Here is a 25,425-nt window from a genome sequence, read left to right on the forward strand (position 1 = left end):
GGCCGGCTTCATGTGCCACCAAGCGGGCCACCCCATCCAACTGTCCTATTTAGTCCTGCATATCTATGGCTGGCGTCGCCATGACGACGCCAGAATCTGCCAAGGGCTGTCGCCAGCTGCGATAGCTGGCGTGATACGTCGGCACGCCAACTGATTTGATACTCTGCTTTCCAAAGCCAAAGAGCGATTCGAAAAGAGTCACAGGACTTTGCGTTATAGGAGGGAATTCAAAGCCATGGCCTAATGTTTCTTTAAATTTCCGTGATAATAGCCTGATGTTTGAATACCTTTTCCGCAGGCATAGTGTTTCGAGCTTTTCTACCATTTAGTACACAGGAATTTTTACGAGTTAGTGTATTGCATCAATACAAAACACACACGTTGGAACAGTCAGGGCACATCAAAAGTAGGACTTTTATAGCGGCGAGCAGGGAGTCCAACGAGATTTTCCCACCAGGACAGCTATTTCAACAAAAAATCTGAGCTATTCAGAAGCAATTCGAGAAAATAGGTAGCGCCGAGCATATTGGACGCGTCTGATGTGAAGGAAGGGGGGGGGGCGCTGAATCCCCTCAACTCGGGTTTCAACCCCCCCCCCCCCCAACTGAGCACAAGCCCCCTAAAGAATGTAGGCCAATTCTGGCTTGGAAACCGTTCGTTGGCATATTTTGGAAGTAAATTGGACCACCTTTCACTTTTCAGCACCCCCCCCCCCTCCCCCTATTCCTTAGGAGACGCTACGCCCTGCTACTAGCGCATACTTGGACGCAAAAAGGGGGCGTGCTGCCTGAAAATGGAATATCACACATTTGAAGATACTGAAGCAAGCACCATATATGACAAAATGAACTCACATAACTGTTGGTGCACTGTCTAGTGGAAAGGGCTGCTCTAGACAACACAATTTCTCTACTTAGTACAGAGGTTCCTTAACACACCATAACATGCGTCATGGAACATTTGTATGATGTTGAGGTGCTGACAAATAAACGGTGCGAAACTGTCACTGACTTATAATAATTTTACCTGGTCGAGAGATGGAAGCACGGGCTGAAAGTATTCGCTGAGCAAAATATCGTGCGCTTGTGCTTTAATCCTTTCCCGGGGTGTCCTTGCATATTTACCCGTGGGTTTAAGCTGTTTACTTGTATTCACATACTCCATTATGACGTTATCCTTAAAGGGAGTGTTCCACATTTGTATGGGGTTTGAACCAAAATAGCCATCTTGACGATCATTCGGTGCAGTTTACATCCCTGCTCTTTTTAAGACCCAAGCCACTCTGAGATACAGCTACACGCTGGCGAAAATTGTACAGATTTTTTCGGGGAGACCATCTCAAGGCCAACCAGATAACCATGACGTTATAATAACGTCATTAAAATCCTGCCATTTCATTATTCATGCGGCGATCAAGGCAAAAAAGAGTCGAGTCGTTCACATCTGGCGTTGCTGAGCGGGATTTCTAGATATAACTGCCGTCAACTGGCTCATCCCTGTCCGACTTCCTATATTATGTAGCACAAAACCTGTTTCGTGATCAAAACCTGTGCAGCTTAATGAATATTGTTTGAGAGCCAATGGACGTCCACTGTATTTGGAAAATTGTGTTCACTGACTCCAGATCTGAATGGCTGGGCGATAATATTCGTCCCGGCCTTAAACGCTGCCTGGCCCGTGGGGTGGCAGGATGTGCATGGCGTTGCTATGGCGTCATGATGCACATCTGAAAGACCTTGAAATTGTCTGCACAAGATGATCTACGCATCCTCGCGGGCGATAGCTCAGAAACTCGAGTCATTTAGGTCTTAAAAAGGACAGGGCTGTGAACTAAACTAAATTCTCTTAAAAATGTATATTTCAGCTTAAAATCTCGCACGAGTGAGGAACAGTGCCTTTCACCTAATGAATCCACCGTCCAAATGCGACTATTGATGCGACACCAATCACATGCCCTGACCCAACCACTGAAGCCGACGCCGTGCCTTTGAAAGCCCTTCTTACGTGAACATCAAACGTAAGGCTAAGTGCAATTGAAGTTTCCTCATGACATTCAAACATCCCTCTTGTCACTGGCTTTACAGCTATTCATGCACCAACTGGGTCGCTCACTGCTTCTTGGCTCCCTTCCTCTCAGGCTCCGGGTACATCTGGCGCAGCGGCACCAGGCTCAGCTGCATCACGTGCCACTGGTAGTTCGGCTGCTGACGGAACTTGTCATTCGTGCCGTGCAGGCGGTCCAGCACGCCCAGCACGCCGAAACACTGGTCGAACCTGCCGAAGCGCCTAGCGGTGAGACGGCGCGCGGAACAGCAACGGCCCAGACGGGAACGGTGTGAGACGGCCCCCGGACGAGATATGGGCGGCGCGGGCGGGTCAGGGCCCAGCTGGGCGCGGGGCGGGACAGGACGGACGGAGACGGACGGGACGAGGCCAGGTGGGAACTGGGCAGAGCAAGACGGGCCCAGATGGGAACTGAAAGGGGCGGGACGGAACGGACGGAACGGTATAAGGCGGGTCTACACGGCCAATGGGCGGGGCGAGACGATGCCCAGGTGGGACGGGGTGGGAAGGACGGGGCGGTGTAGCAGTGCTTGTGTAATAGTTCTGCTCGTGACGACCTTGCTCGTGCCAGTCGTTTTCGCGAGTCAAAGTTAAATCTTGTATATCTAGAGCTTCTATCTACTAGTATTTCAATTTCTCCAACATTCACTTCACACCACAGTGTCCGCACGTGCAACCAACAGCAGTCTTGAGTCATCAAATCGAATTAGAACACACGGTAACAAACGGCTCGCCTTATATACTGCCTTCATACGGAGACGGTCATGAATACGTGGTATGAAAGTGACGTAATATTACGCCATTATTAACCAATGAGAAACGAATTCAACATCGTATGTTGAGCGGGGCTATTAGGCTAACCATTCACGAAGCGGACTCAGCGGGTTCGCCTTGCGATCCCGCTATTTTGTACTGTCCCGTGCAATGGTCGGCTGGTTGGGCGCTGAGAAGAACTTTCAAAAGGCAGTATAAAAAATTATAGGTGGTAAGTATTGTCTGAGCTTCCGGAAAAACAGCTAGCATGGGCTGGGCCAAGCCCCCCCCCCCCCCATTACTGCATTTTGGGTAGCGATGCTGGCGGCTAAATAATATGGCACCAACGCTACGGCGGCGTGAAAACGCTGTTTTTCCGATCCGGTTTGAATATAGATATTTCGATAAACTAGATTTTTCAACCTAGCACATTCAGTGAAGCATTTCCAGCTGAGAAATAGCCTTGGTTTGCACCAGAGCTACAAGATCATTGTTGAAATGCGGCTCCAACCTACATCCGACGGAGAGATGGGGTAACCTGTTTATCAGGGATTTATTCCGAAGAACTCTAGCCGGACGTGCTTGGAAACGATCTGTGTAAAAGAGCATCACATGCAACAACAACAACGTAGACTGGAGATGTGAAGTGGCGGCCCAGACGGGCTTGCAGCACCCTGGGACGCGCATTGAAAAATTGGAATGCACATCCTGTAGCCTTAGGAGGGACGTTGCGAGAATGGATGCAGGGCTGGCTTGCCCTAATGGGGGTAGTGACGGATGAGCCGCGGGAGGCGTTAATGCAGAGCGCGCCATTTCAGTTCAACATAGCCGATTTTCCCGTAAAATGGGACGATTTCTGGCACGTTTTGCAGTGTCCGCCGGTCAAGGAGTGATGTGCCATATTTCACCTGGGAAATAGTCTTAGGGAGATCTAATGGTAGTAGGGTAGTATGGGCAGTAAGGATAGTGCGTACCCTTTTCGTCTAACCCATCCGACATTATGGATCTGCAAGTTAACCAACGACTAGAAAGGTTATATTAAAGCAACAGCGAATTTTTTGGCACCTGCCCTCCTCATATTACCTTATTTTCACATTTCACTCCATATAGGTAGTGCACTACGATGGCAAATGGGCAGTTATTGCCCTTTTTAAATTTAACGTGAACATTACACACAATATCCATTTATTTACAAGCAAATATACATTTCACAAAGAGGCATTACATAGTTTTTTAGATTTGATCCGAACCCTTTGAATGGATGGATTTCCGTGATTAGAGCTCACGCTAAACAGTGCTTGTTGTGTGAGCCCTCACCCCTGCCATCCAATCGCGCAATTCCATGTCAACGGCAGAATCTGGTGGCGAAAGCCTAACGTGCCGCAATGCTCGGCACGGTCTGTCCTGCCCTCTGACGCCAACTGACTTTTAGCGCGACCGCTGCCACCGACCGCAGGCCATACCTGTCGAGGGCAAATAGCGAGCGCCCTAAAGCGACTCGAACCCGCCCCGCCACAGGCGGGTGGATCGGAAGGGATGCGCTCTAACCAACTGAGCCACCGGGGCGGGCAACGCAAATGTTCAGGCACGGTGACTACGACAAAAATGGCGCGGGTGGTGGACATGGAAAGCGTGGTTTAGTAGGATCTACTTTTGGAGGCAGATCGTAGTACTGAGTTGTCTTTAGAAGGTTTCAAATGCAGAAATGTACAATAACTATTCACGTAATATTTAAATAAATCTGTAGAACAGGGTCGCTAACCAGTTCATTGGCGGAATCTCCATTCGTAATAACCTTACTAGTATCTACCAAACTTTGCGTAACATCAACCAAAACCCATATTACCGGCTACCAAAATTTAGTACCATGCTGACGTTACGTCTGCGTAACCTTATATAGCAGCCTTGGGCTAAATGACCATTTCCCGGACGTCTGGGTTTGACAGGAAATTATTATTGTAGCTGCACGTGACCCAACCAGGCAGACTGACGCAAGGCGTCCCACTTGGCCCACAGCGACGACGCCCGCTCAGTGGGGCATTTTTGTGCGGCTCACGGACAGCGGCGGGCTAGAGCCAGTAAAATGGACCTTTTCACATCGAAAATGGATTGTGTAACAGCCCTAGTGGAGCGGCCCCGATTTGAACGGGACGGAGAGGGACTGAACGGAGCCCAGACGACATGGGCGTAGAAACAGGGGGGGGGGGCGGAGCAGGGGGTCATGGCCCCCACTTTTCAAGGTGGGAGGGGGGCAGCAATGTTAACTGGCCCCCAACTTCTCAGATTAAGATTGCATTTGGCTTACTTTTGCACTGCATTAAACATATGCCGATTTACCTAGCTCACCAGCCATCTCCCTTAAGATGCGTCATCATTTTCGTTTGCTCATTGACCATCACTTAGTATTATAACCGCAGGGCCGACGCCGCACGGCCTGGAGACTGCAACGCCCGGCGTCAAGGCTGTTATTGCTATGACTTGCGAGCACGCATGTTCAACACCATATTATGTAGCTATCTTATCAGTAACCAGCTCTGACAGCTCAATTTCCCTGAAGAACACAGAAAAAACATGAAACTGGAGTTTCTGTGAAAACTAGCGGACTGTCTGCGGTGATCAGTGTTGTTGTTGCGTCAATGAGAGTCCCTGAGCTGATCCGGGGTTAACTGCGTGGACCAGAAGGCCTCCCGTGTCAAGGATGGGATTAATGTGATGTGATATATCCTTTTAATGACCTCCGGATCGACCAGGAGATCCCACCCCGTGCCATCAGAATGATAGCCAGAAGACACTTCACGATGGGACGGAATGGCCCTTCAGCCCTTGACCGGAAACGGTAATGCACCCCTGGTGTTCTACTCAAGAGGCCCTTTGCCCGGAAAGGAATGAGGGGTCTCATTTTTGTTGAGTAGAGTGGGGCTCTCATTATTGTTGAAAGGCACGGGTCGAAATAAATCTAAAAAACGAGCAAGGTCATGCCATGTTTGCCTGAGAACGTTTATTTTTCTCAGAATGTATTATTGAAACAAACTGTATCAAGAGGCTTCAGCATGCCCGCCCGCAACCTCGAGAGCAAGGACAAGAATAGTCTGGGTTGCAGCTTCCGTAAAACCGATAAGTTTCGGCCACTGCAAGTGCCACCAGATGGCGGGCGACGTGTTAATCTGCCTTCTAGACAGATAAACAGCTGCGGAAACACGAAAAATGGAGATTTTACCATCACCTTTCCAGCTCAACTACCAGATTCCAGCCCCACTTTGCGGTGCTTTGGGGACCAGTCCGTTTTTTTCATTAATCTAAAAATTGCACGCGTGAAATATGCCCTCAGACTGCCTTCTAAATACAAGATCTGATATAATGAAGCGTCCCGGGGTACTTTCTCAGAAGCGTTGTCAGTTTCGTGCACCCGTTAGCCACAACTTAATATCAGCTGCTAAGCCGACGCTGCGCGGCCTACGGAGACTGCGACGCCTGAGGTCGAGTCTTGTGTTTCTAAAATTTTCGAGTGCGCATGCTCAAAATTACGCCACATAACTTGTATAACTAGTTGACTTAAGTGTTAAAAGGTAATCATTCCCGACGTGTCATCATTTTCGTCCACCGATGGGCCACGGCTAAATGCTCGCTACTGGGCTAACGCTCCGCGGACAATGGAGACTGCAACGCCTGGTGTCGAGGTTTTTGTTGCTGAGATTTACGAGCGAGCATGTTAAAAAACACGTAACATGAATTGTGCCGCCAATCGATTCTAAATGAATGGCGAACATTTTCCGACAAGCATGGCTTAGCCATGTTAATACACATTGTTGACCATTTGATTTGCAATCAGATTGTCGTCTTCAAATTTGGATCAAACATATCGATCTACAGCCTACCTTCACAATGTCCTCAAGGTCTGTAGAACCCAGGTAAAAAACTGACCAAGCTTCTGAACTCTATCGGTTTAGAAAGAGTCAGCTAACCAATGTAAATTAAGAACGCCGGTAATTTCCTCCATGCAGTCGTTCAACGCCTGATTTCTGCAGCTTTTTGACCTCAGGATGCAAACAGAATTGAGCTCACGGTAGCTCCCAGTTTCTGTTCTGGTTACGAGGTAAAAATAACACTGAAACGAAGAAAACGGTCTCACTTGTTAATAAGTTAGCCACATCTGGGGATTTTTCTGGCGCGGGGGGGGGGTCACCATAAGATGGGCTTTTGTCAACTCAGTGTTTCCTCCTTGGCAAGGCTCTGGCTACGCCCCTGCCTACACACAAAATCAAATCAAATCGCATACGTTGCATGATGGGCAATGAAGTGCCCGTTTGGCCAATCCATTCCTAAGGCAGACAGTTTCCCGGAGGCTATTTTTCTGCGATGGTGTGGTATAAAGGAAGACAATGCGAGAAAAATATTGCTGCAGGTATCCAACACGTTTCATACACCATATAGAACTAACGCTGATCTAATGCAACAAGTAGCCACACGATCAACTCGCCGTCAGTCGTGTGTGTCATTGGGGCTTTTACGACGCACTCAGCTGCTGAGGCTATATGTCGTCGCCTGCCTCTCACCCTGGCAGGAAGGGCGGGCACCGCGGGGAATTGAACCCCGTACCTCTGGTTTCCCAGACGCACAGTGATTAGTGCAGACACGTAAATCACTACGCTGCCGATGCCCTAACTCGCAGTCAGTCATGCGGGAAACATCCAGGCCAGGGCAATGATCACCGACGGCGGACAGGAGCAGGGCCCAGATAAGGAACATATGACAGATGGGCCTTATTATGTGGCTTGATTCTTAAAAGAGAATCTTCAATTTTATGGATTTTGTCACATTGTTTCTAGCAGTTTCTAGGTCTCGAATTTGTTTCCGCCTAAAATGCTGCGACAAGTCTTGTTTCTTGAAAGCAGCCGGCGAAATGAGGACGCATGAAAAATCTGTCGCACTGTGAGCCATCGATCCACTTTCAAAATTTTCACCAGCCTATATCCATGCCGTATTTTGGCATCTACACTGTGAAGGCAAATGCTTCCTTAATGACCCAAAATACCTACCCGTGGAATTTGTACTCCCCAGGAATAAATACTTGTGGAATTTGGTCCCCCAGGAAAGACAATGTTAAAATGAACGAATAATCTAGGGAAGCTGAATAGCCTTATTTGCCAAATGACGGAAGAGCCGAATAGGCAAGATTGTGCACCAGTGATAAGCAGCTCTAGATGCATAGCCAGCATAGCGGCAATTACATTTGAATAAAAAACGATAGCAATCTCCATCCCTACCCCCCCCCCCCCCCGGTCATCGGGCTCGCTTTCCAGAAAAAAGTTCCTGAACTACACCCTGAGCTTGCCCCCCCCTCACTTTTTGAAACGTTCCTACGCCTATGCCAGACGAGGAACCCAAGGGACAAAGTCAGCAGAGGTCGCAATAACGAGACCATCCGCGCATACGCTGGACAAAAAGAGGAAGATTGAAACAACTGTGCGCTTTTGCGAGAAAAGCGCTGGGCTGTTTACACGGAATAGTTGGACGTCACACGGTGCCGCAGTGCAAGGTCACCACCACAATTATTGTGTTCGTAACTTGTCTGGTTACCAAGTTGTGCGTTTCCTATTAATGAGACGTGCGCTGAGCCGGAGGGGGGGGGGGGGGGCGTAAGTGCGGTGCTTCAGCTGCGCGTCTGGTTTCCCAGACGCAGCTGAACCAGAACCAGACAGAGCCAGAAGAAGAACCAGAACCAGACGCCCGCCATTTTTGTCATGGTGAGGCACAGGGCACGCCATATAGCTTTAGACACTAAGAGCGTCGTAAAACCCCAGTGGCGCGCGCACTGAGCAATGCCTACACGCTCGGCTTCCCCTTACCAGTGTCTGACGCCAGCGCGACAGGAATAAGGGTGTGAGCTAAACCGGGAGGCAGCAGCCGGATCCGATATTTGCCCCCTTCGATCAAGCTGTTGCACTCTGGAATGAGGGATTGGACTGTCCACCCGGCAAACCAAGCAGCGAGCCTTTGGTGGTTTGGGGGATACAGCATAGCTAAAACACTGAGCACTTTAAACTGTCTGTCACCTAAAGATACCAAGCCATAGGGGCAAGGAACAGAAACTAATACCGCATTCCCAATAGGTATAGTGTTTGCATTTGTTGACTGTAATGAAGCCCGCCCGCGCGCAAACAACCACGTGCAGTGTTGTCATTAGTTGACTGTAATGAAGCCCGCCCGCGCGCAAACAACCACGTGCAGTGTTGTCATCGGCCGACTGTAATGAAGCCCGCCCGCGCGCAAACAACTACGTGCAGTGTTTGCATTGGTCGACTGTAATAAAGCTCGCCCGCGCGCAAACAACCACGTGTAGTGTTGCCATCCAAGACGGCCATGGTGAAGGCCGCCTCAACCCCGCGTCCCGCACTTACTTCAGGTGGTGGTAGTCGTGTGCCTCTGGGCTGGGGAAGAACGGCAGATGGTAGCCTGAGTGAGCGTTGATGATGGAGAGGATGCCCATGCCAAACCAGAGCCAAGAGGTGGCAAGGTGGCTGCCCGTGACAAGCACGCCCAGAAGCATCGGCAAGTAGTTGGAGAGCACGTGTTCCACCGGATGGGCGTACAGCGCCGTGATCGAGATGGGAGACGTCCACTCGTGATGCCACTTGTGAATGTGCTTGTAGACCAGCTTATGGTGCAGCAGTCTGCAACAGATGGGAGGACAACAAGAGGGTATACTGAAGCCCTAAACCACGCAATTTAACGTTGAAACGCGGCACAACATTGGAAATCGTGCACATCAAGTTTGCTTCAAGTTACACCACCAGCCCGGAAAACACACCTCTTGCCAAAAACTCGCACTGGGCAACCCACCAGCACGACCCTGTTTGGCGATGAAAATGCCTGCCGTGAATACGGCGTTAAAAGGCGACACTCGAGAAGCATACGCGGAGGATAACAACCAGTGACCGTAGTGGAGTTGTCGCTTTGGTCTGGTTGCCAAGCAACAGCTGAAAGTTCACATTGTTTTAGTCTCCTGGATTAACTATCGCCCTGGTTCGCAATTTTTGATACCGCGGACTGATGGGCGGGGGGGGGGGGGAGGGCTATGAGGGGCCCGAATTACCCTTTGTATCCGACGATAAAGGCCCGATTTGGGCCCGAAAAGCCGGCCGAAGGTGGCATCATGGATCTATAATCTCGATCCTACGGCCCGGTCCGTGGGGCCAGGCACGCTAATCCCAGCCAGAGGGCCCTTTACGCCGATCTCGGGACCCCTTGAGTCGATAGGAGCCTATACGCCGGTCAGACACCACCAGTCCGTTCTATGGACCTGAGCGGCCATTTCCCAAGCAGGAACAAAGCCGAAGTCAGCGATTTACATTGGTCGTGGCCTCTATCGTTTGCATGGATCGGAGAATTTGCATGAATCGGCTGTGACTGTAGCAGACACCTCATCAGTGACGTGTGGCTGTGGTTATAGTAGACGCCCTATCACTCACCGTTAGCTGTGACTATAGCAGACCGCCTTCCCCTCAGCACTGACCTGTAGCTGTGGCAATAACAGACCACCCCCTCCCCACCCCATCATTGACCTGTGACTGTGATTATAGCCAACCGCCCTACCCCTCAGCACTGCCCTGTGGCTGTGGCTGTAGCAGACACCCCATCACTGGCCGTGGCCGCGGTACTGACCATCGTGGGTGTAGCAGGCCCCCTCCCATACCACTGACCTAAGATTGTGATTATAGCAGGCCGCCCTTCCCCTCAGCACTGATCTGTGGCTGTAGCAGAAAGTCCATCACTGACCGTGGTCGTGACCATAGCAGACCGCCCTTCCCTCATCACTGGCTTGTGGCTGTGGCTGTAGCAGACACCCCATCACTGACCGTGGCTGTGGCTGTAGCAGACCCACCTCCTCATTACTGACCTGTGACTATAGTAGAAGCCCACCTCCTGCACTAGTATGCAGACGGTCAGCTCGAGCAGCACCCAATGGAAGGTGGGCAGCTCGCGCCCCGCGTCGTAGCCGCGAAGCTCCAGAACCGGGAAGAACACCATCATCACCGGCACACCGACTATCGTCTGGTTGAACAGGACCCAGAAGGCGGCCTGCGTGCGGTGACGGTGTCAGCAGGGTGTTGCAGAACAGGGTGGCGGAGACACACAGCCGGCGCGAGAAATTTCGGATGGCTTGAGGACGATAACGATGGTGATGACGATGACGATGAAGATGACGATAACGATGATGATGACGATGATGGTGACGGTGACGACGACAACGATGATGATGATTAAAATGATGAACATCTGTTAGGTTTCTGTTTAAGTATACGATTTTGTGCGTTCTCCCACAACAATCAGTACGCTGATGAACTTTAACCGGGCAGATAACAACAACCCATAGTTAACACGTGATTGAAGCACACTTCAAATTCGCTCTCACTCCTCTGGTCACTGCATCTTAGTTTCGCTTGTATCTACATGCAGTCAGGACCCTGAAATTCACAGCTTCGGAAGACGTCCCTGAACCACAACTAGCTCAACGACCCCGCGACCTCAAGTGACCTCGGGTACTGACCTGCAACAGGCGGCGAGTGTCCACCGGCTCGTTGGTGCCCGGCTGCATCTTGTAGCGACGCAGCTGCTCGGGCTTCAGCAGCACATCCATCAAGATATAGATGCTGCTGGCCGTCCAGAACACAACTAGGGTAAAGATCAGCGTCCCTGCGGCGAGCAGACTAGCTGTCGTTAGAAGCCAAATTCGCCACTGAAAACCAGGGCGACATGCGACCAAAGGGCTCGCGCCTCCCATAGAAAACCGACTTACTTTTTGTGGAGCACGCGCAAAACGCACATTCCGGTAAGAAGCATATTTACTCCAATAAGCACAAAATAATGGCAGCTATGACAGCTATGTTTACGCCGTTTGCTTCAGCTCACAGCGCTGTGACATTTTGGCCCAAAGATTGACATGATGGCTGCGTGCACATACGATACCGGGTCTTCGAATTGGACGGGCATCACTATCACAACTTTACATCACTAGCGTTGCAGCGTAAAGGTAACACGGTGCATTCTTTCCTATGCAGGAATGACGCAAAATCTACCCTATTTGATCCGTTTCAAACGTTTGCAACTAGAGACGTAGTATCCACTACATGTAGCTGGGGAAGAATGTTCATTAACATCCCAGCTCGCTGCCCCTGCCCCCAGCCTTCCAGTCGCCTTCACCAATTTTAAATACCACGCAGGCCAAATCCAGGAACTGTCCGGTTTTGGACAGGTATGGGGTGCATCTGGCTGCGCACTTGCAGTGTTCGCTCATCCCTATACCCATTGGTTAGGGCAAATGACCCATGCCATTCAGTTTCTCACAATTACTCGACGGCTTCCACGTGCAAAGTTGTTGCATAACCGGAAATAGGATGATCAGGCCGGTCTGCGCCAGATGAGTCTGTTTCGTGTCCGGCCAACCGTGCGTGTCGAAGGATTTCTCGCTGACGGTTTTGCATGTCCTACACACGTGGCCAGGGTTCCACCACAACTGGCGATGGCGCACCGATCCGCACAGCCACTGACCAATACAAGTTTGCTCACGGCATGGACGAGTTGTAAATATGCGAATATACATATTGGTGGCCCGTCACCATGTCACGCTTGATCCAGTCTCATGAAGCAGCCTGACGAGCCGGAACGGCACGCGGAAGCTGCATTTTCGCACTGTTCAAGTACGACTCACTCGGTCTACATTCGTGCGATCTACAGCACCTGGTGCTGTTGAACCACCTAGACCTGTCCTTGGATGATTCACACTCAGCCGTTAAACTCATCGAACAGGTACCGACATAAACAAATAACATAGAACACTGGTAGTGAATACAACACACCTTCAGGTCCTAAGAAATTCCGGGCCATGAAACCCAAGCCATACCAATATGCCAGGCATATCTCACATACGCATGAGAACCAGACTGGGACACTGGAAAATATCGTCTACATGCCCAAGCAGGTGGCAGGTAGCGCAACAAAGGCCACTTACCATAGATGAATATCTTGTACTGGTCCCCTCCGAAGAAGTCATACACTTGATCCCAGATTGACTGCCACAGGTTTCCGGAGGTCCCCCAAAGCTGCTGAAAATGCCTGCAGGCAAAAATATAGCTAAAAGCCATAGAACACAGTACCTAATTCCCTAGTGTTTGGCAAAGTGGTTTGTAACCTAAGAACAAAATATCAATATCGAGCTGACCTTTTCCAGAGAGCTGGTGGATGCGGATTGTCAGCTGACTGCACATGTAAAGACGTTGAGAGCGACAGTCAACGTTTTGACAGCGACACTCTGTCATTGCAGCGACACTCTACGCTGAGCCAAGGCGTCAAAACTATTTCACACCATACCGCATTAACACAGCTGTGCGATCCCAGTGGGTTGCGATCCAAGCAAATGGGAGCGGATACGGCTTGCACATTTCAGGGCAGTTGATACCATCCGAGAATGTATCGGTGCTAATCCGCCACTTTTTGGCTTGGACTAATCTAGAACGTTAAAGGCAGCACAAACGTCGAGATTAACAGCTGTTTAATTTGGCGTAGTAGCCCTCAAGGTTTTCCAATTCACTGTTCCATCTCCTGTCATGCTCTTTTTCAATCCTTAAAATTACTTGCCAATTTGGAATCCTATTTCGTATTGACAGTAAGTTTTTCTATGAAGTATACTGAAATGTCATAACATGTTCTTCCCATGAACCATTTCGGACGGCAAAGGTGCCGTTCATATGTTTTCTTGTCTGATGCTAAAAGGCACATCATTCCAAGAAAGCTTGAGCACAGAACGACACATAGGCCAACAGTCAAAACACGACGCAACCAGATCCAGACCCAGGTAGATCCGTGTTAAAGTAGGCGCCAACGTCAGTTGGTTTTACTCGAGTACAAAACCTAGGCTTATGCTGTGTCGGACTTCAATTACAAAATGTCGCAAAGCTTGTTAAATGTGTGAATCGATCCTCTATCAGATGTATCAAGATCGTAGCCATATAGTTAACATGGTGATAGCAGTGGAGCAAACTGGTACCTTACCATGAGGCGCACTGGAACAAATCGTACAAACAAGACAATGCTACCATATGTTAAAATAACAATAACTCTTGACTAGGAGCATAGGGTTATTCATATGCATTGATTCTGTTGTGAAAGTTTGAGCCCAGTCGAGTCACGCTGTCATGAAGTAGAGGTCATGCAATTTTCAAGGTCATTTAATGAAGCTCATACCAAAACTAGGTATACAACTCATACCTAAACACACAAATACGTGAAACCGATCATCTTCTTCAGGATTAAAAGGAACTGCTAGATGGCAATTATTATTTTCTAAAACAATGGTATGGGCGGACATAGGTACCTTACAATGATAAAAAACCTCGTACATAAATTGTCTTCTTAAGGCAGCAAATTGCATAAAGCAGGTCCGTCTATACTCTTAGCTTCTTATCTTAAAACTTACGATAGCGAACGCCCGAGCGCTCCAGAGACGCAGCACTCCCCACCCGCCGGCGCCACTGCCGCAACGTGGTGGAATTGCCGCGCATCAAGAGCCATGAGGAATGCAACGATAATTAAATAAAATATCTTTCATCAAACAATATTGATGAGCGATATTGCACCATAAGTCAAACTGTCACTGCACGAGGTGGAATCGTTCAGCGACGAACTAACCCTGGCCTTTTAGACCCAAGGCCCAGATGACCTGCAACTGGTCCGCGAAAACAGTCACATAAAGAATGCAAAAGGACCAAAATCTAACCGAACCTAACTTAACCTAACCCTATCCAACCTAACTTAACTTAGCTTAACCCAACTTAACTTAACCTAACCTAGCCCAGCCTAGCATAACCACCTTGGCCAGGCTCCCCACCCCCATCACCCTGCGCCCCCTTGGTGTCCAATATTATATTCCACGTCAAGACGTCATATCTGCCGCCACGTCCACCAATCAACAAAACAGCATGCAAACACCACCCTGAAAACGCCAACGCTGGTTAATCCGTCGAGATGGCCTTGATGCGTCAGTATCGTGCGGGGGACCGCACGCTGTTTGGAGGAGGGGTGCTGTTGCCAGGTCTTTTAACCATGCCCCATTGTTAGAATAAGGACATTATGTGACTGCTGTTGGCATTGATGAAATCATGCTAGTGTTGCATTCATGCATAAATAAAGGTAATCTGTGAATTAGAAATTGCCTAGTTGTTATGAAAAAGTTTGTTTTCCTGTACTGGCGGCAACTGGAAACTTGGGTATTCTTCAAGTACTTCACCTTTTTAAGAAGAAGAAAAATCTCCACCGCGAGCGTTTTACGCGCGGTGCGGCACGGGCTCAACCAGCTCGCGTTAGCAGGATTGCCCGACTTTGAAATCATACAATCCAAACGACATCTTTAGCACCAAAAATAATGAGCAGGCAATTAACATTATTCACTACGTCGTTTCGACCACTGCTACTCACAATGCTCGCATGATTGCCTATCATCTTCAAGAAATAACCATCTGATAATATAATAATTTCGGCCACAAACAGGTCATATGATTTTTAACACGCACAGCCGACGATTTATAGCATGTACTAAAAGGGCAACATAAGCACCAAATTACGTACATTCGAGCAATCAATAAAAGTATCCCAGTTCTTCACATTCGTGTCTCGAATTGATATTTCCAAACAGACAGCACAGAGAAAAACCCAACAATGTCGGCGGAACTGAAGCAATTCCAGCAGTCTTAAAAAACGGGCCAAGCCAACGTTTTCGGTACGGTACATTGACGTCTATTAGCGCAGTGCTCTCATACACGAGTCCGGATAATGTGATTCACACTTATTAAAACCAAACACATCGTGACGACATTGTCGCTTAAACTACAACACTTGGGTTCAATTAATATGACTACTCCGTTGCCGTGACATGCTGCCATCATGTCGTGCAGAGGGACTGTCGTAGTACCCTCTTAAAGTAGTGCACCTCTTGTACAATTCCGACGAGCAAGGCTTGAAATCGCTCTGACATCCAGAGACATACTCTGCCGAGATAATATGCCAGCAGCCACCCTAAGGAAACGGATCAAGCCTCGGGAAACGAAGACTGAAGCAAGGCCAGCGTTTTCGGTACGGTACATATACGTCTGTTAGCGTAGTGCACCTCACACACGAGTCCGGATAATGCGATTCACACCTTTAGAACTGAACACGTCGTGCTGACAATGTCGATGGAACTGCAAGACTTCGGTCTGATGAATGAGACTCATGCATTGCCGTGAGATGCTGCAATCATGTCGTGCAGAGGGACTGTCGTAGCACCCTCTTAAAGTAGTGCACCTCTTGCACAATTCCAACGAGCAAGGCTTGAAATCGCTCTGACGTCCAGAGACATACTCTGCCGAGATATCATGCCAACAGCCACCCTAAGCAAACGGATCAAGCCCCGGGAAACGAAGACTGAAGCAAGGCCAGCGTTTTCGGTACGGTACATATACGTCTATTAGCGTAGTGCACCTTACACACGAGTCCGGATCATGCGATTCACACTTATTAGGACCAAACACATCTTGCTGACGATGTCGGTGGATATGCGAGACCACGGCCCGATGAATAAGACTCATGCATTGCCGTCAGATGTTGCCATCATTGGCGGACGGACTGCAGTAGCACCCTCTTCAAGTAGTACACCTCTTGTATAATTCCAATTGGCGGGACCTAAAACCGCTCTGACATCCAAAGACATACTCTGCCGAGATAATATGCCAATAAAAATCCTAAGGATACGGACCAAGCCTTGGAACCGAAGACTGAAGCTAGGCCAGCGTTTTCGGTACGGCACATATGCGTCTATTAGCGCAGTGCACCCCATGCACGAGTCCGGATCAGGCGATTCACACTTATGGAAAATAAACACATCGTGCTAACGATGACGGTGGAACTGCGAGACTTCGGTCCGATGAATAAGACTGATGCATTGCCGTGAGATGCTGCCATCATGTGTGGACAGGATGTAGTAGCACCCTCTTGAAGTAGTACACCTCTTGTATAATTCCGATTGGCGAGACCTAAAAACCACTCTGATAGGCAAAGACACACCCCGCCGAGAAAACATCCCGACACGAACCCTGAGGAACAAAGCCAAGCCCCGGGAACCGAGGACCGAAGCAAAGGCAACGGTTTAGGTACGGTACATATACGTTTAGTCGTGCGGGGCACCTTAAACAAGAGCCCTCATAACGCGTTTCACACTAAGTAGAAATAAACACATTGTGCCGACAAAGTCGGTTGAGCTGCAATACTTTGATTCAATGAATAAGACTCATGCACTGTCGTGGGATGTCACCATCATGTGCGGACAGACTGTAGTAGCATCTTCTTAAAGTAGTGCGCCTCTTGCATAATTCCAGTTGGCGAGACCTAAAAACCGCTTTGTCATCCAAAGACACACTGCACCGAAATAATGTGTCAACAGCAATTCTAAGGGAACGGACCAAGCCCCGGAAACCGAAGACCGAAGCGAGGCCAACGTTTTCGGTACGGTACATATATATTTATAAGCGCAGCGTACCTTATACACGAGAGTACTTCCTCGGTAGAAAATGTTATTGGATGCCGCAGCCGTTTTGAGGTCTCGACAACTGGAAAAATGCAAGAGGTACACAACTTTGAGAGGCTGCTTATACGGCCAGTCCGCGCAACGTGATTGTGATACCTCACGGCAATGCATGGGTGTTGTTCATTGAACCGAAGTGTTGTAACTCAACCGACATTGTCCGCACGACGGCTGGCTGGCTGGCTGGTGGCTGTTGGCATATTTTCCCGGCAGAGTACGTCTTTGGATGTCAGAGCGGCTTCTAGGTCTCGCCAATTGGAATTATACAAGAGGTGTACTACTTGAAGAGGGTGCTACTGCAGTCCGTCCGCCAATGATGGCAACATCTGACGGCAATGCATGAGTCTTATTCATCGGACCGAAGTCTCGCATATCCACCGACATCGTCAGCAAGATGTGTTTGGTCCTAAAAAGTGTGAATCGCATGATCCGGACTCGTGTGTGAGGTGCACTACGCTAACAGACGTATATGTACCGTACCGAAAACGCTGGCCTTGCTTCAGTCTTCGCTTCCCGGGGCTTGGTCCGTTTTCTTAGGGTGGCTGTTGGCATATTATCTTGGCAGAGTATGTCTCTGGATGTCAGAGCGATTTCAGGCCTTGCTCATTGGAATTGTACAAGAGGTGCACTACTTTAAGAGAGTGCTACGACAGTCCCTCTGCACGACATGATGACGGCATCTCACGGCAATGCATGAGTCTTATTCATCGGACCGATGTCTTGCATTTCCATCGACATTGTCAGCACGACGTGTTTAGTTCTTAAGGTGTGAATCGCATTATCCGGACTCGTGTGTGAGGTGCACTACGCTAACAGACGTATATGTACCGTACCGAAAACGCTGGCCTTGCTTCAGTCTTCGTTTCCCGAGGCTTGGTCCGTTTGCTTTGGGTGGCTGTTGGCATATTATCTCGGCAGAGTACGTTTTTGGATGTCAGAGCGGTTTCTAGGTCTCGCCAATTGAAATTATACAAGAGGTGTACTACTTGAAGAGGGTGCTACTGCAGTCCGTCCGCACATGATGGCAACATCTGACGGCAATGCATGAGTCTTATTCATCGGACCGAAGTCTTGCATATCCACCGACATCGTCAGCAAGATGTGTTTAGTCCTAATAAGTGTGAATCGCATGATCCGGACTCGTGTGTGAGGTGCGCTACGCTAACAGACGTATATGTACCGTACCGAAAACGCTGGCCTTGCTTCAGTCTTCGGTTCCCGGGGCTTGGTCCGTTTGCTTAGCGTGGCTGTTGGCATATTATCTCGGCAGAGTACGTCTTTGGATGTCAGAGTGGTTTCTAGGTCTCGCCAATTGGAATTATACAAGAGGTGTACTACTTGAAGAGGGTGCTACTGCAGTCCGTCCGCCAATGATGGCAACATCTGACGGCAATGCATGAGTCTTTTTCATCAGACCGTGGTCTGGCATATCCACCGACATCGTCAGCAAGATGTGTTTGGTCCTAATAAGTGTGAATCGCATGATTCGGACTCGTGTGTAAGGTGCTCTACGCTAATAGACGTATATGTACCGTACCGAAAACGCTGGCCTTGCTTCAGTCTTCGTTTCCCGGGGCTTGATCCGTTTGCTTAGGGTGGCTGTTGGCATAATATCTCGGCAGAGTATGTCTCTGGATGTCAGAGTGATTTCAAGCCTTGCTCGTTGGAATTGTGCAAGAGGTGCACTACTTTAAGAGGGTGCTACGACAGTCCCTCTGCACGACATGATTGCAGCATCTCACGGCAATGCATGAGTCTTATTCATCAGACCGAAGTCTTGCAGTTCCATCGACATTGTCAGCACGACGTGTTCAGTTCTAAAGGTGTGAATCGCATTATCCGGACTCGTGTGTGAGGTGCACTACGCTAACAGACGTATATGTACCGTACCGAAAACGCTGGCCTTGCTTCAGTCTTCGTTTCCCGAGGCTTGATCCGTTTCCTTAGGGTGGCTGTTGGCATATTATCTCGGCAGAGTATGTCTCTGGATGTCAGAGCGATTTCAAGCCTTGCTCGTTGGAATTGTACAAGAGGTGCACTACTTTAAGAGGGTACTACGACAGTCCCTCTGCACATGATGGCAGCATGTCACGGCAACGGAGTAGTCATATTAATTGAACCCAAATGTTGTAGTTTAAGCGACAATGTCGTCACGATGCGTTTGGTCCTAATAAGTGTGAATCACATTATCCGGACTCATGTATGAGATGCACTGCGCTAATAGACGTCAATGTACCGTACCGAAAACGTTGGCTTGGCTTCGGTGTTTGGTTCCCGTGGCTTGGTCCGTTTTTTAAGACTGCTGGAATTGCTTCAGTTCCGCCGACATTGTTGGGTTTTTCTCTGTGCTGTCTGTTTGGGAATATCAATTCGAGACACGAATGTGAAGAACTGGGATACTTTTTGATTGCTCGAATGTACGTAATTTGGTGCTTATGTTGCCCTTTTAGTACATGCTATAAATCGTCGGCTGTCTGCGTGTTAAAAATCATGACCTGTTTGTGGCCGAAAATATTATATTATCAGATGGTTATTTCTTGATGATGATAGGCAATCATGCGAGCATTGTGAGTAGCAGTGGTCGAAACGACGTGGTGAATAATGTTAATTGCCTGCTCATTATTTTTGGTGCTAAAGATGTCGTTTGGATTGTATGATTTCAAAGTCGGGCAATCCTGCTAACGCGAGCTGGTTGAGCCCGTGCCGCACTGCGCGTAAAACGCTCGCGGTGGAGATTTTTCTTCTTCTAAAAAAGGTGAAGTACTTGAAGAATACTGAAACTTCTACCCGTTTGAAAATTATGAGATCTGCATTTCAAACCAGACGAGCCCAGAGTTCCTAACCCGCCCATGGCTATTGAATGCCTTTGAGAGACCAGAGAAGGTTGTGGCAAACGACAGGTTTTGATGTGTTCGCGCACTAAGATGACTCTCCTGTGTGATAAGTAGTCCGGAAACATGCATGACATGACTTACTTACTGCATGCTATGTTGACCTATGATCTCATCTCGGCGTCCCGCCTACATCTTGACAATGTTCTGGCTAACAAAATCAAAGCTGACGTTTAATAATCATAACGCGAGCAGAATGGATGTGAAAATATTTCGAATCATGGGTCGCATAAATAAATTAAATTGTCACGTCAACCTATGGCATGACCTTGACCTGACCCCTATACGGCATCAGCATGTTCGTCACACGGCATCCTCACTTAGCCGAAGAGACGAATTTTTAAGAGATGAAACATGCTTCAGTAGGCCCAACCCACATAAACAGTAATGCAAAGGGGGGTCTGCAGGCTTTTGACCTGACCTTGACCTTTCATATCAGCATGATTTCTAATTGTTGTTTCTTTGAAGATGCGCCCTTTTACTCTCCGTTTGCACATGAATTTCCAAATTAGGCACTTACTTCTCGAAAAATCCTCGTAAGCCATATCTCCCGGCCTTCCAGCCCAAGGCGCTCGGCTGGGAAGCCAACCAATTAATGATTCATAACCTTTAGACCTGATATTATGCTTGTTCGGAGAAAAGATAGTCTATTGATGATCTAACCAAAAATATTTAAGGGCTTCCGGTCTCAGAACCGTTTTAAAAAACCAAGCAAACTGCGATAGGCATGCATCCGCCGTTGACCATTACGTGCGGAGTACACTTGTGACGTCATCAGTCGAAGCTGCGGAATTCGGCCGGACGGTCATACCTTCTATTCTAGGGCCTTGAACGGCCCGACGTCTGGCCGGCGTATGCCATGGTTATCGTTATTACTGTGTTTGTAAGGTAAGCTGATAAGACTCCCATGAACTGTTCTTGTTTCAGGATAATTGATGGCGTCTGGTGCCTTAAAAACGTCAGATGAACAATTTCGTCTTGCAGCGGCGCGTGCCAGTGACGGCGACGACGACTAACCTCACCAAACTTATTTCCTCATTGTGCTTTCCGAGACAGGGCCTATGATGTCGTCAAGCACCTCCAGGCAACAAAGCTGACTTTGTTTTTGTTTTTAGATACATCACGATGTCAATTATATCTGCCATGGATGATCTCATGTCAATTTTCAGAACGGTATTCTCACACCGAACCACAGTCGTTAATAAATCAGATCATTGCAATCGGTGTGCTGAACATTCTTGCATACATGCTATCTTTGACCTCATCTCATTGTATACAGGTCCAGAAAGGTTAGAGAGGTTGCATGACGCCGGTGACGTCCGTGACGTCAAACGTCTATTTGTCAGAAATCAACCTGACCACGGATATCCTGCATTTTCAAACAATGTGAAGTGCTGACAGAGTCGAGTAGTAACATGACGTCATGAGAGCATCATTTCATAACATCAGTATCCAATGGGGGCACGAAACGCAGAAGAGTTTTGTAAAGGGCGTCCTTACCATGTGATTGTGTTCCTGAAGGCCGCTAGGACCACTAAGGCCGAGCCGATCACGAATACGGAGCTCTGGATAGAGCTGAGCAACGACCTGAGGGCACCCTCACGCGCCTCAGGGCGCGGCCCCCGCATCTCCTGCATCGTGCCCCGGACCAGTCAGCACACTACGCAAATACTGGCGAAAACCCGGCACTCATGCGGAGAGACGCTGCCCGGCCTCGCCCTGCCACACAAGTGCCGCCCTCAGCCCGACCTTGAGTACAATGTACACAAGGTGACTGGGTCCGGCCGCGCGGAGGCCGGCCCAGGCGATAGATCGAGAGCAGAGCTGCAGAATTGAAACCGGCGCACCCACGCAGTCAGAAGCACCTAATATTTGTCAACGGATTTCGTGTTGCTTAGCTATGATGATTTCGGGGCCGAACGGCAAGTGGAAGAATTCAAATGGATAAAAGTCGAATGGAAAGCGAGTCTCCCCGATTACCCCTGGCCGGGTGGCGGGCGTCGTTCGCCCCATATAACGCCGAGGACTGTGGCGGCACCACCTCCCAATTCGGTGGGTGGGCCGTTCCTCATCTGGGCTCCGAGTTGAGTACGAGGTTTCGGTGCCGAATGCTTAACCGTACGTACATGGCGACTTCAAAGAAAAAACCTGCATCCAGAAAAAGGGGATGTAACGATTCCGTTACAAGTGATTGTGCGTCAGCTGCTTTTACCCCTTTTACCCTGCGTCCGCCATGCCACTCAAATCTTGACGTTTCAAACTTCCGAGAAGGTGCTGTTATCCCTTTTTACTGTTTCAAGGGCAAAATGGCTGTCATAGACTTTGAATGGTTTTCCGCTGTGATGGTCTGAGGGGCGGTGGGATCGAAGCATAGTTTGAGAACGGAGACGAGGCGAGACGGGCTATGACATCGGACAGGCTCGTGTACTGTGCTCGGGACGCAGAAAGCAAGACGTTCGTGTCGGTCGCGACGACGGTGGAAGTCCACGGGAGCGAAAATTCGGCAAAAGGTATCATGAACCGTCTTGACTGGAAAGATGTAGGTTGCGACGAAATTATCGACGGCCTGGCTGATTTTTAAGTGACACGCTTGCCGTTTCGCCCGTAAACAACATCGTACTTAGGTTTAACCTTCTGACATGCCATCTGCGGGTAGGGTGGGTTATAATAAAGTGAATGTGCACCTTTCTATTCCGAACCCGATGATGTGTTCAAGGTGCCGGATGTTCGGCCACACAGGAGACTCGTGTCGTGACCAGGCAGCCCGTGGTAAGTATGCCTGGCGGGAGCACGCGAGTGACCATTGCACTGCAGATGTGCCTTTGGTGGGTTTGCTGGGGCAAACAGCAGACACCTCACGCAACTTTAAATCATGCATACCCAGCTTACGTTAGGGGGAAGGAAATTATAGCCCTAAAAACTACAAAGAACCTATCTTTTCGTGAAGAAAAGAACACATAAGAAATGAGTCACCCAAAAGTAGCATAAAGCCACATCATAGGCCCCATCATACACCAACTTTCCCTGAATGAGATGACTGCAGCACACCCCATTTAACTCTTTACACACCTTACTGTGACGCCGATGTCTCAGACGCCAGCCGTCACTGCAGTGGCATTGCCTTCTCCCGTCTCGTTGGCAGCCCGCGCCCCTTCTGAGACGTGGGCCAAGTCCCAAGCCGCTGTGTCGCCGCCCCAGCCCGCACCGGCGGGGGACGCTGAATGCATGCCGGGAGTGAGCCTCGCGGTCCTCGCCGGGAAGGTGCGAGCGCCTGCTCCGCAGCCCACCACCTTAAGAGCCTCAGTACCGACGGTGCCGACTGAGCCTAGGGGAATGACACTGGACAATCTGGAGCGTCATGAGGCAGAAAGATGTGCCTCTGACGCCAAACACGCTCGCCTGCTCGAGCAGGAGAAGGTCAAGGCAGCCAATCGGCCGTCGGGTGCGGGCCTCGGGCCTGGTCCCACGGGAGAGGCAGTTCCACCTCCCAGAAGGCGGGTGGAGGCCGCGTCAGGCGCCCCGCAGCAGCCAGCGGTGGGTCTTCCGCCCCCCCCCCCCCCCTCCGCTGCCAACAAGGGTCATCTCCTCTCCAGCGGTTTCTCCGTGTAGAACGGGACGCCCCGAGAAGCGCGGGGCACTTGGATGTGGCCCTACGCGTTTAGGTGCCCCGATGGTGAGCACTCCAGCTCACCATTAGACGGCGGTAGCCCTAGGGTCCGGCCAAGGGTTCGCTCGGGCTCAGTCGACGCCACAAGATGGACTGAGTTCGTCCACTGCTGGGAGGCAGTTTTGCTAGGTCGTGACCGTGATATTTTAATACTGCTTTAATCGTACTTTTAATACGCCCCTTTGCAGATGCTTTTGAGAGTGGAACGGTAGAGGCTTAAGAGCCGTTCATTTCTTATTCCCTAAGTGTTCTACCATAGAACTGCAGGGGCGTAATGCACAAGATCTCCAAGTTCTCGTGAACGCGCAGTATACTGTGACAACCCGTCTCCTGGAGACGAAGTTTCGACCCGACGCTAAATGGACGATGAAAGGCTTTTCAGCATACCATGGAGATAAGCCCCCGAACACATTCGCGTACGGTGATGTTCTTTTAGCTATTCACAACAGTGTGCCAGCCCAACATTTAGGACTCAACGACCCTCGCCAGGCTGTAGCAACTCGGGTCAATTGTAACCAGAGACCTATCACGGAATATTCGTTGTATGTGACCCCTGCAGGTGCGTCTCCCTGGCTGAACTCAGCACAGCGGTTACCGGTCGGCCAGGTGGTGGACAGAAAGCCCGGGCGGCTTGCTAGGAACCTAGCGTGTGCTGTGCTACAACTGAAAAACCGAACATTTTGAGGGGTGCGACAAACTGAGAGCGGTCATCCGATCTGTCGAGGTGCCGAGTGATAGTGATATCTTAACTTTTAACGCATACCAAGCTTCGGGATGCGTTTCGTCGTAAAGCTCTTGATGTTCACGGAAAGTCGTGATTGTATTGTGAGTTGTTGTGAGGTTTTGATGGGTGTAATATTCGCTCCCAAAGATACATGGTCCGGGGGAAACAGAGTGTCATTTATTCGCTGCCAAAACCAAGAATGCGTGGCCCGAGGAGAACAGGGTGCCATTTTTTTCGCTGACAAAATCAGGAAGATGTGGTCCGGGGAAAGAAGAGTCCTCTCAGCATCACAATGGCAATGCTTTACAATGGAACTGCGGGGGCGTAATGCACACGACTTCCAAGTCCTTGCGAACGCGCAGTATCCTGTGACAACCCGACTGACCAACTCGTATATAATAATATTGTGGCTGACGTGAAATGCTACTTTAAAAATTTGCTCGCAATGGCGGTGGCAAGCAAACGTAGCACTTCGATTAGATAAACGAAATCGGATTTTCCCGTCAGCGGTGGCCGAGGGAGTATTTTGTTTGAATCAGTTACCTGTGAGTGATAGCTTCATAAAGGATTCTTACTTAGGACTATAAAGCACTATATTAAAGGACCACAAATGACTTAGGTCGGAGTGAAAAGTTCCTTATATAGAATAGTTCAGTTCCTTATCCGGGACTATGCATATTTCCTGTGACACTAAATGATTATAGTATGCAATGTG

General features: G+C 49.3%; 1 protein-coding gene across 3 annotated transcripts in view; it reads right to left on the reverse strand.

The window, feature by feature from the left end:
* Positions 1–569: 569 nt before the first annotated feature.
* The window catches only part of LOC119091395 (fatty acid hydroxylase domain-containing protein 2), a 35,785-nt gene continuing 10,929 nt past the window's right edge, over positions 570–25,425 (reverse strand). Inside the window, exons 2-8 of one of the 3 annotated variants that reach the window (XM_037214168.1) lie at positions 21,820–21,968; positions 12,827–12,930; positions 11,366–11,511; positions 10,715–10,896; positions 9,216–9,488; positions 8,664–8,762; positions 570–2,274 (exon numbers count right to left, since the gene is read on the reverse strand). In XM_037214168.1, coding sequence (XP_037070063.1) covers positions 2,109–2,274; positions 8,664–8,762; positions 9,216–9,488; positions 10,715–10,896; positions 11,366–11,511; positions 12,827–12,930; positions 21,820–21,956 — 1,107 coding nt within the window. In that variant the 5' untranslated portion in view covers positions 21,957–21,968 and the 3' untranslated portion in view covers positions 570–2,108. Of the gene's footprint in view, positions 2,275–8,663; positions 8,763–9,215; positions 9,489–10,714; positions 10,897–11,365; positions 11,512–12,826; positions 12,931–21,819; positions 22,055–25,425 lie in introns of those variants that run through there. The other 2 variants (XM_037214169.1, XM_037214170.1) reach the window with 2 other exon arrangements.

Source organism: Pollicipes pollicipes, unplaced genomic scaffold, assembly GCF_011947565.3.
Source record: "Pollicipes pollicipes isolate AB1234 unplaced genomic scaffold, Ppol_2.1 Scaffold_3447;HRSCAF=4054_pilon_pilon_pilon, whole genome shotgun sequence".
Lineage (NCBI taxonomy): Eukaryota > Metazoa > Arthropoda > Thecostraca > Pollicipedomorpha > Pollicipedidae > Pollicipes > Pollicipes pollicipes.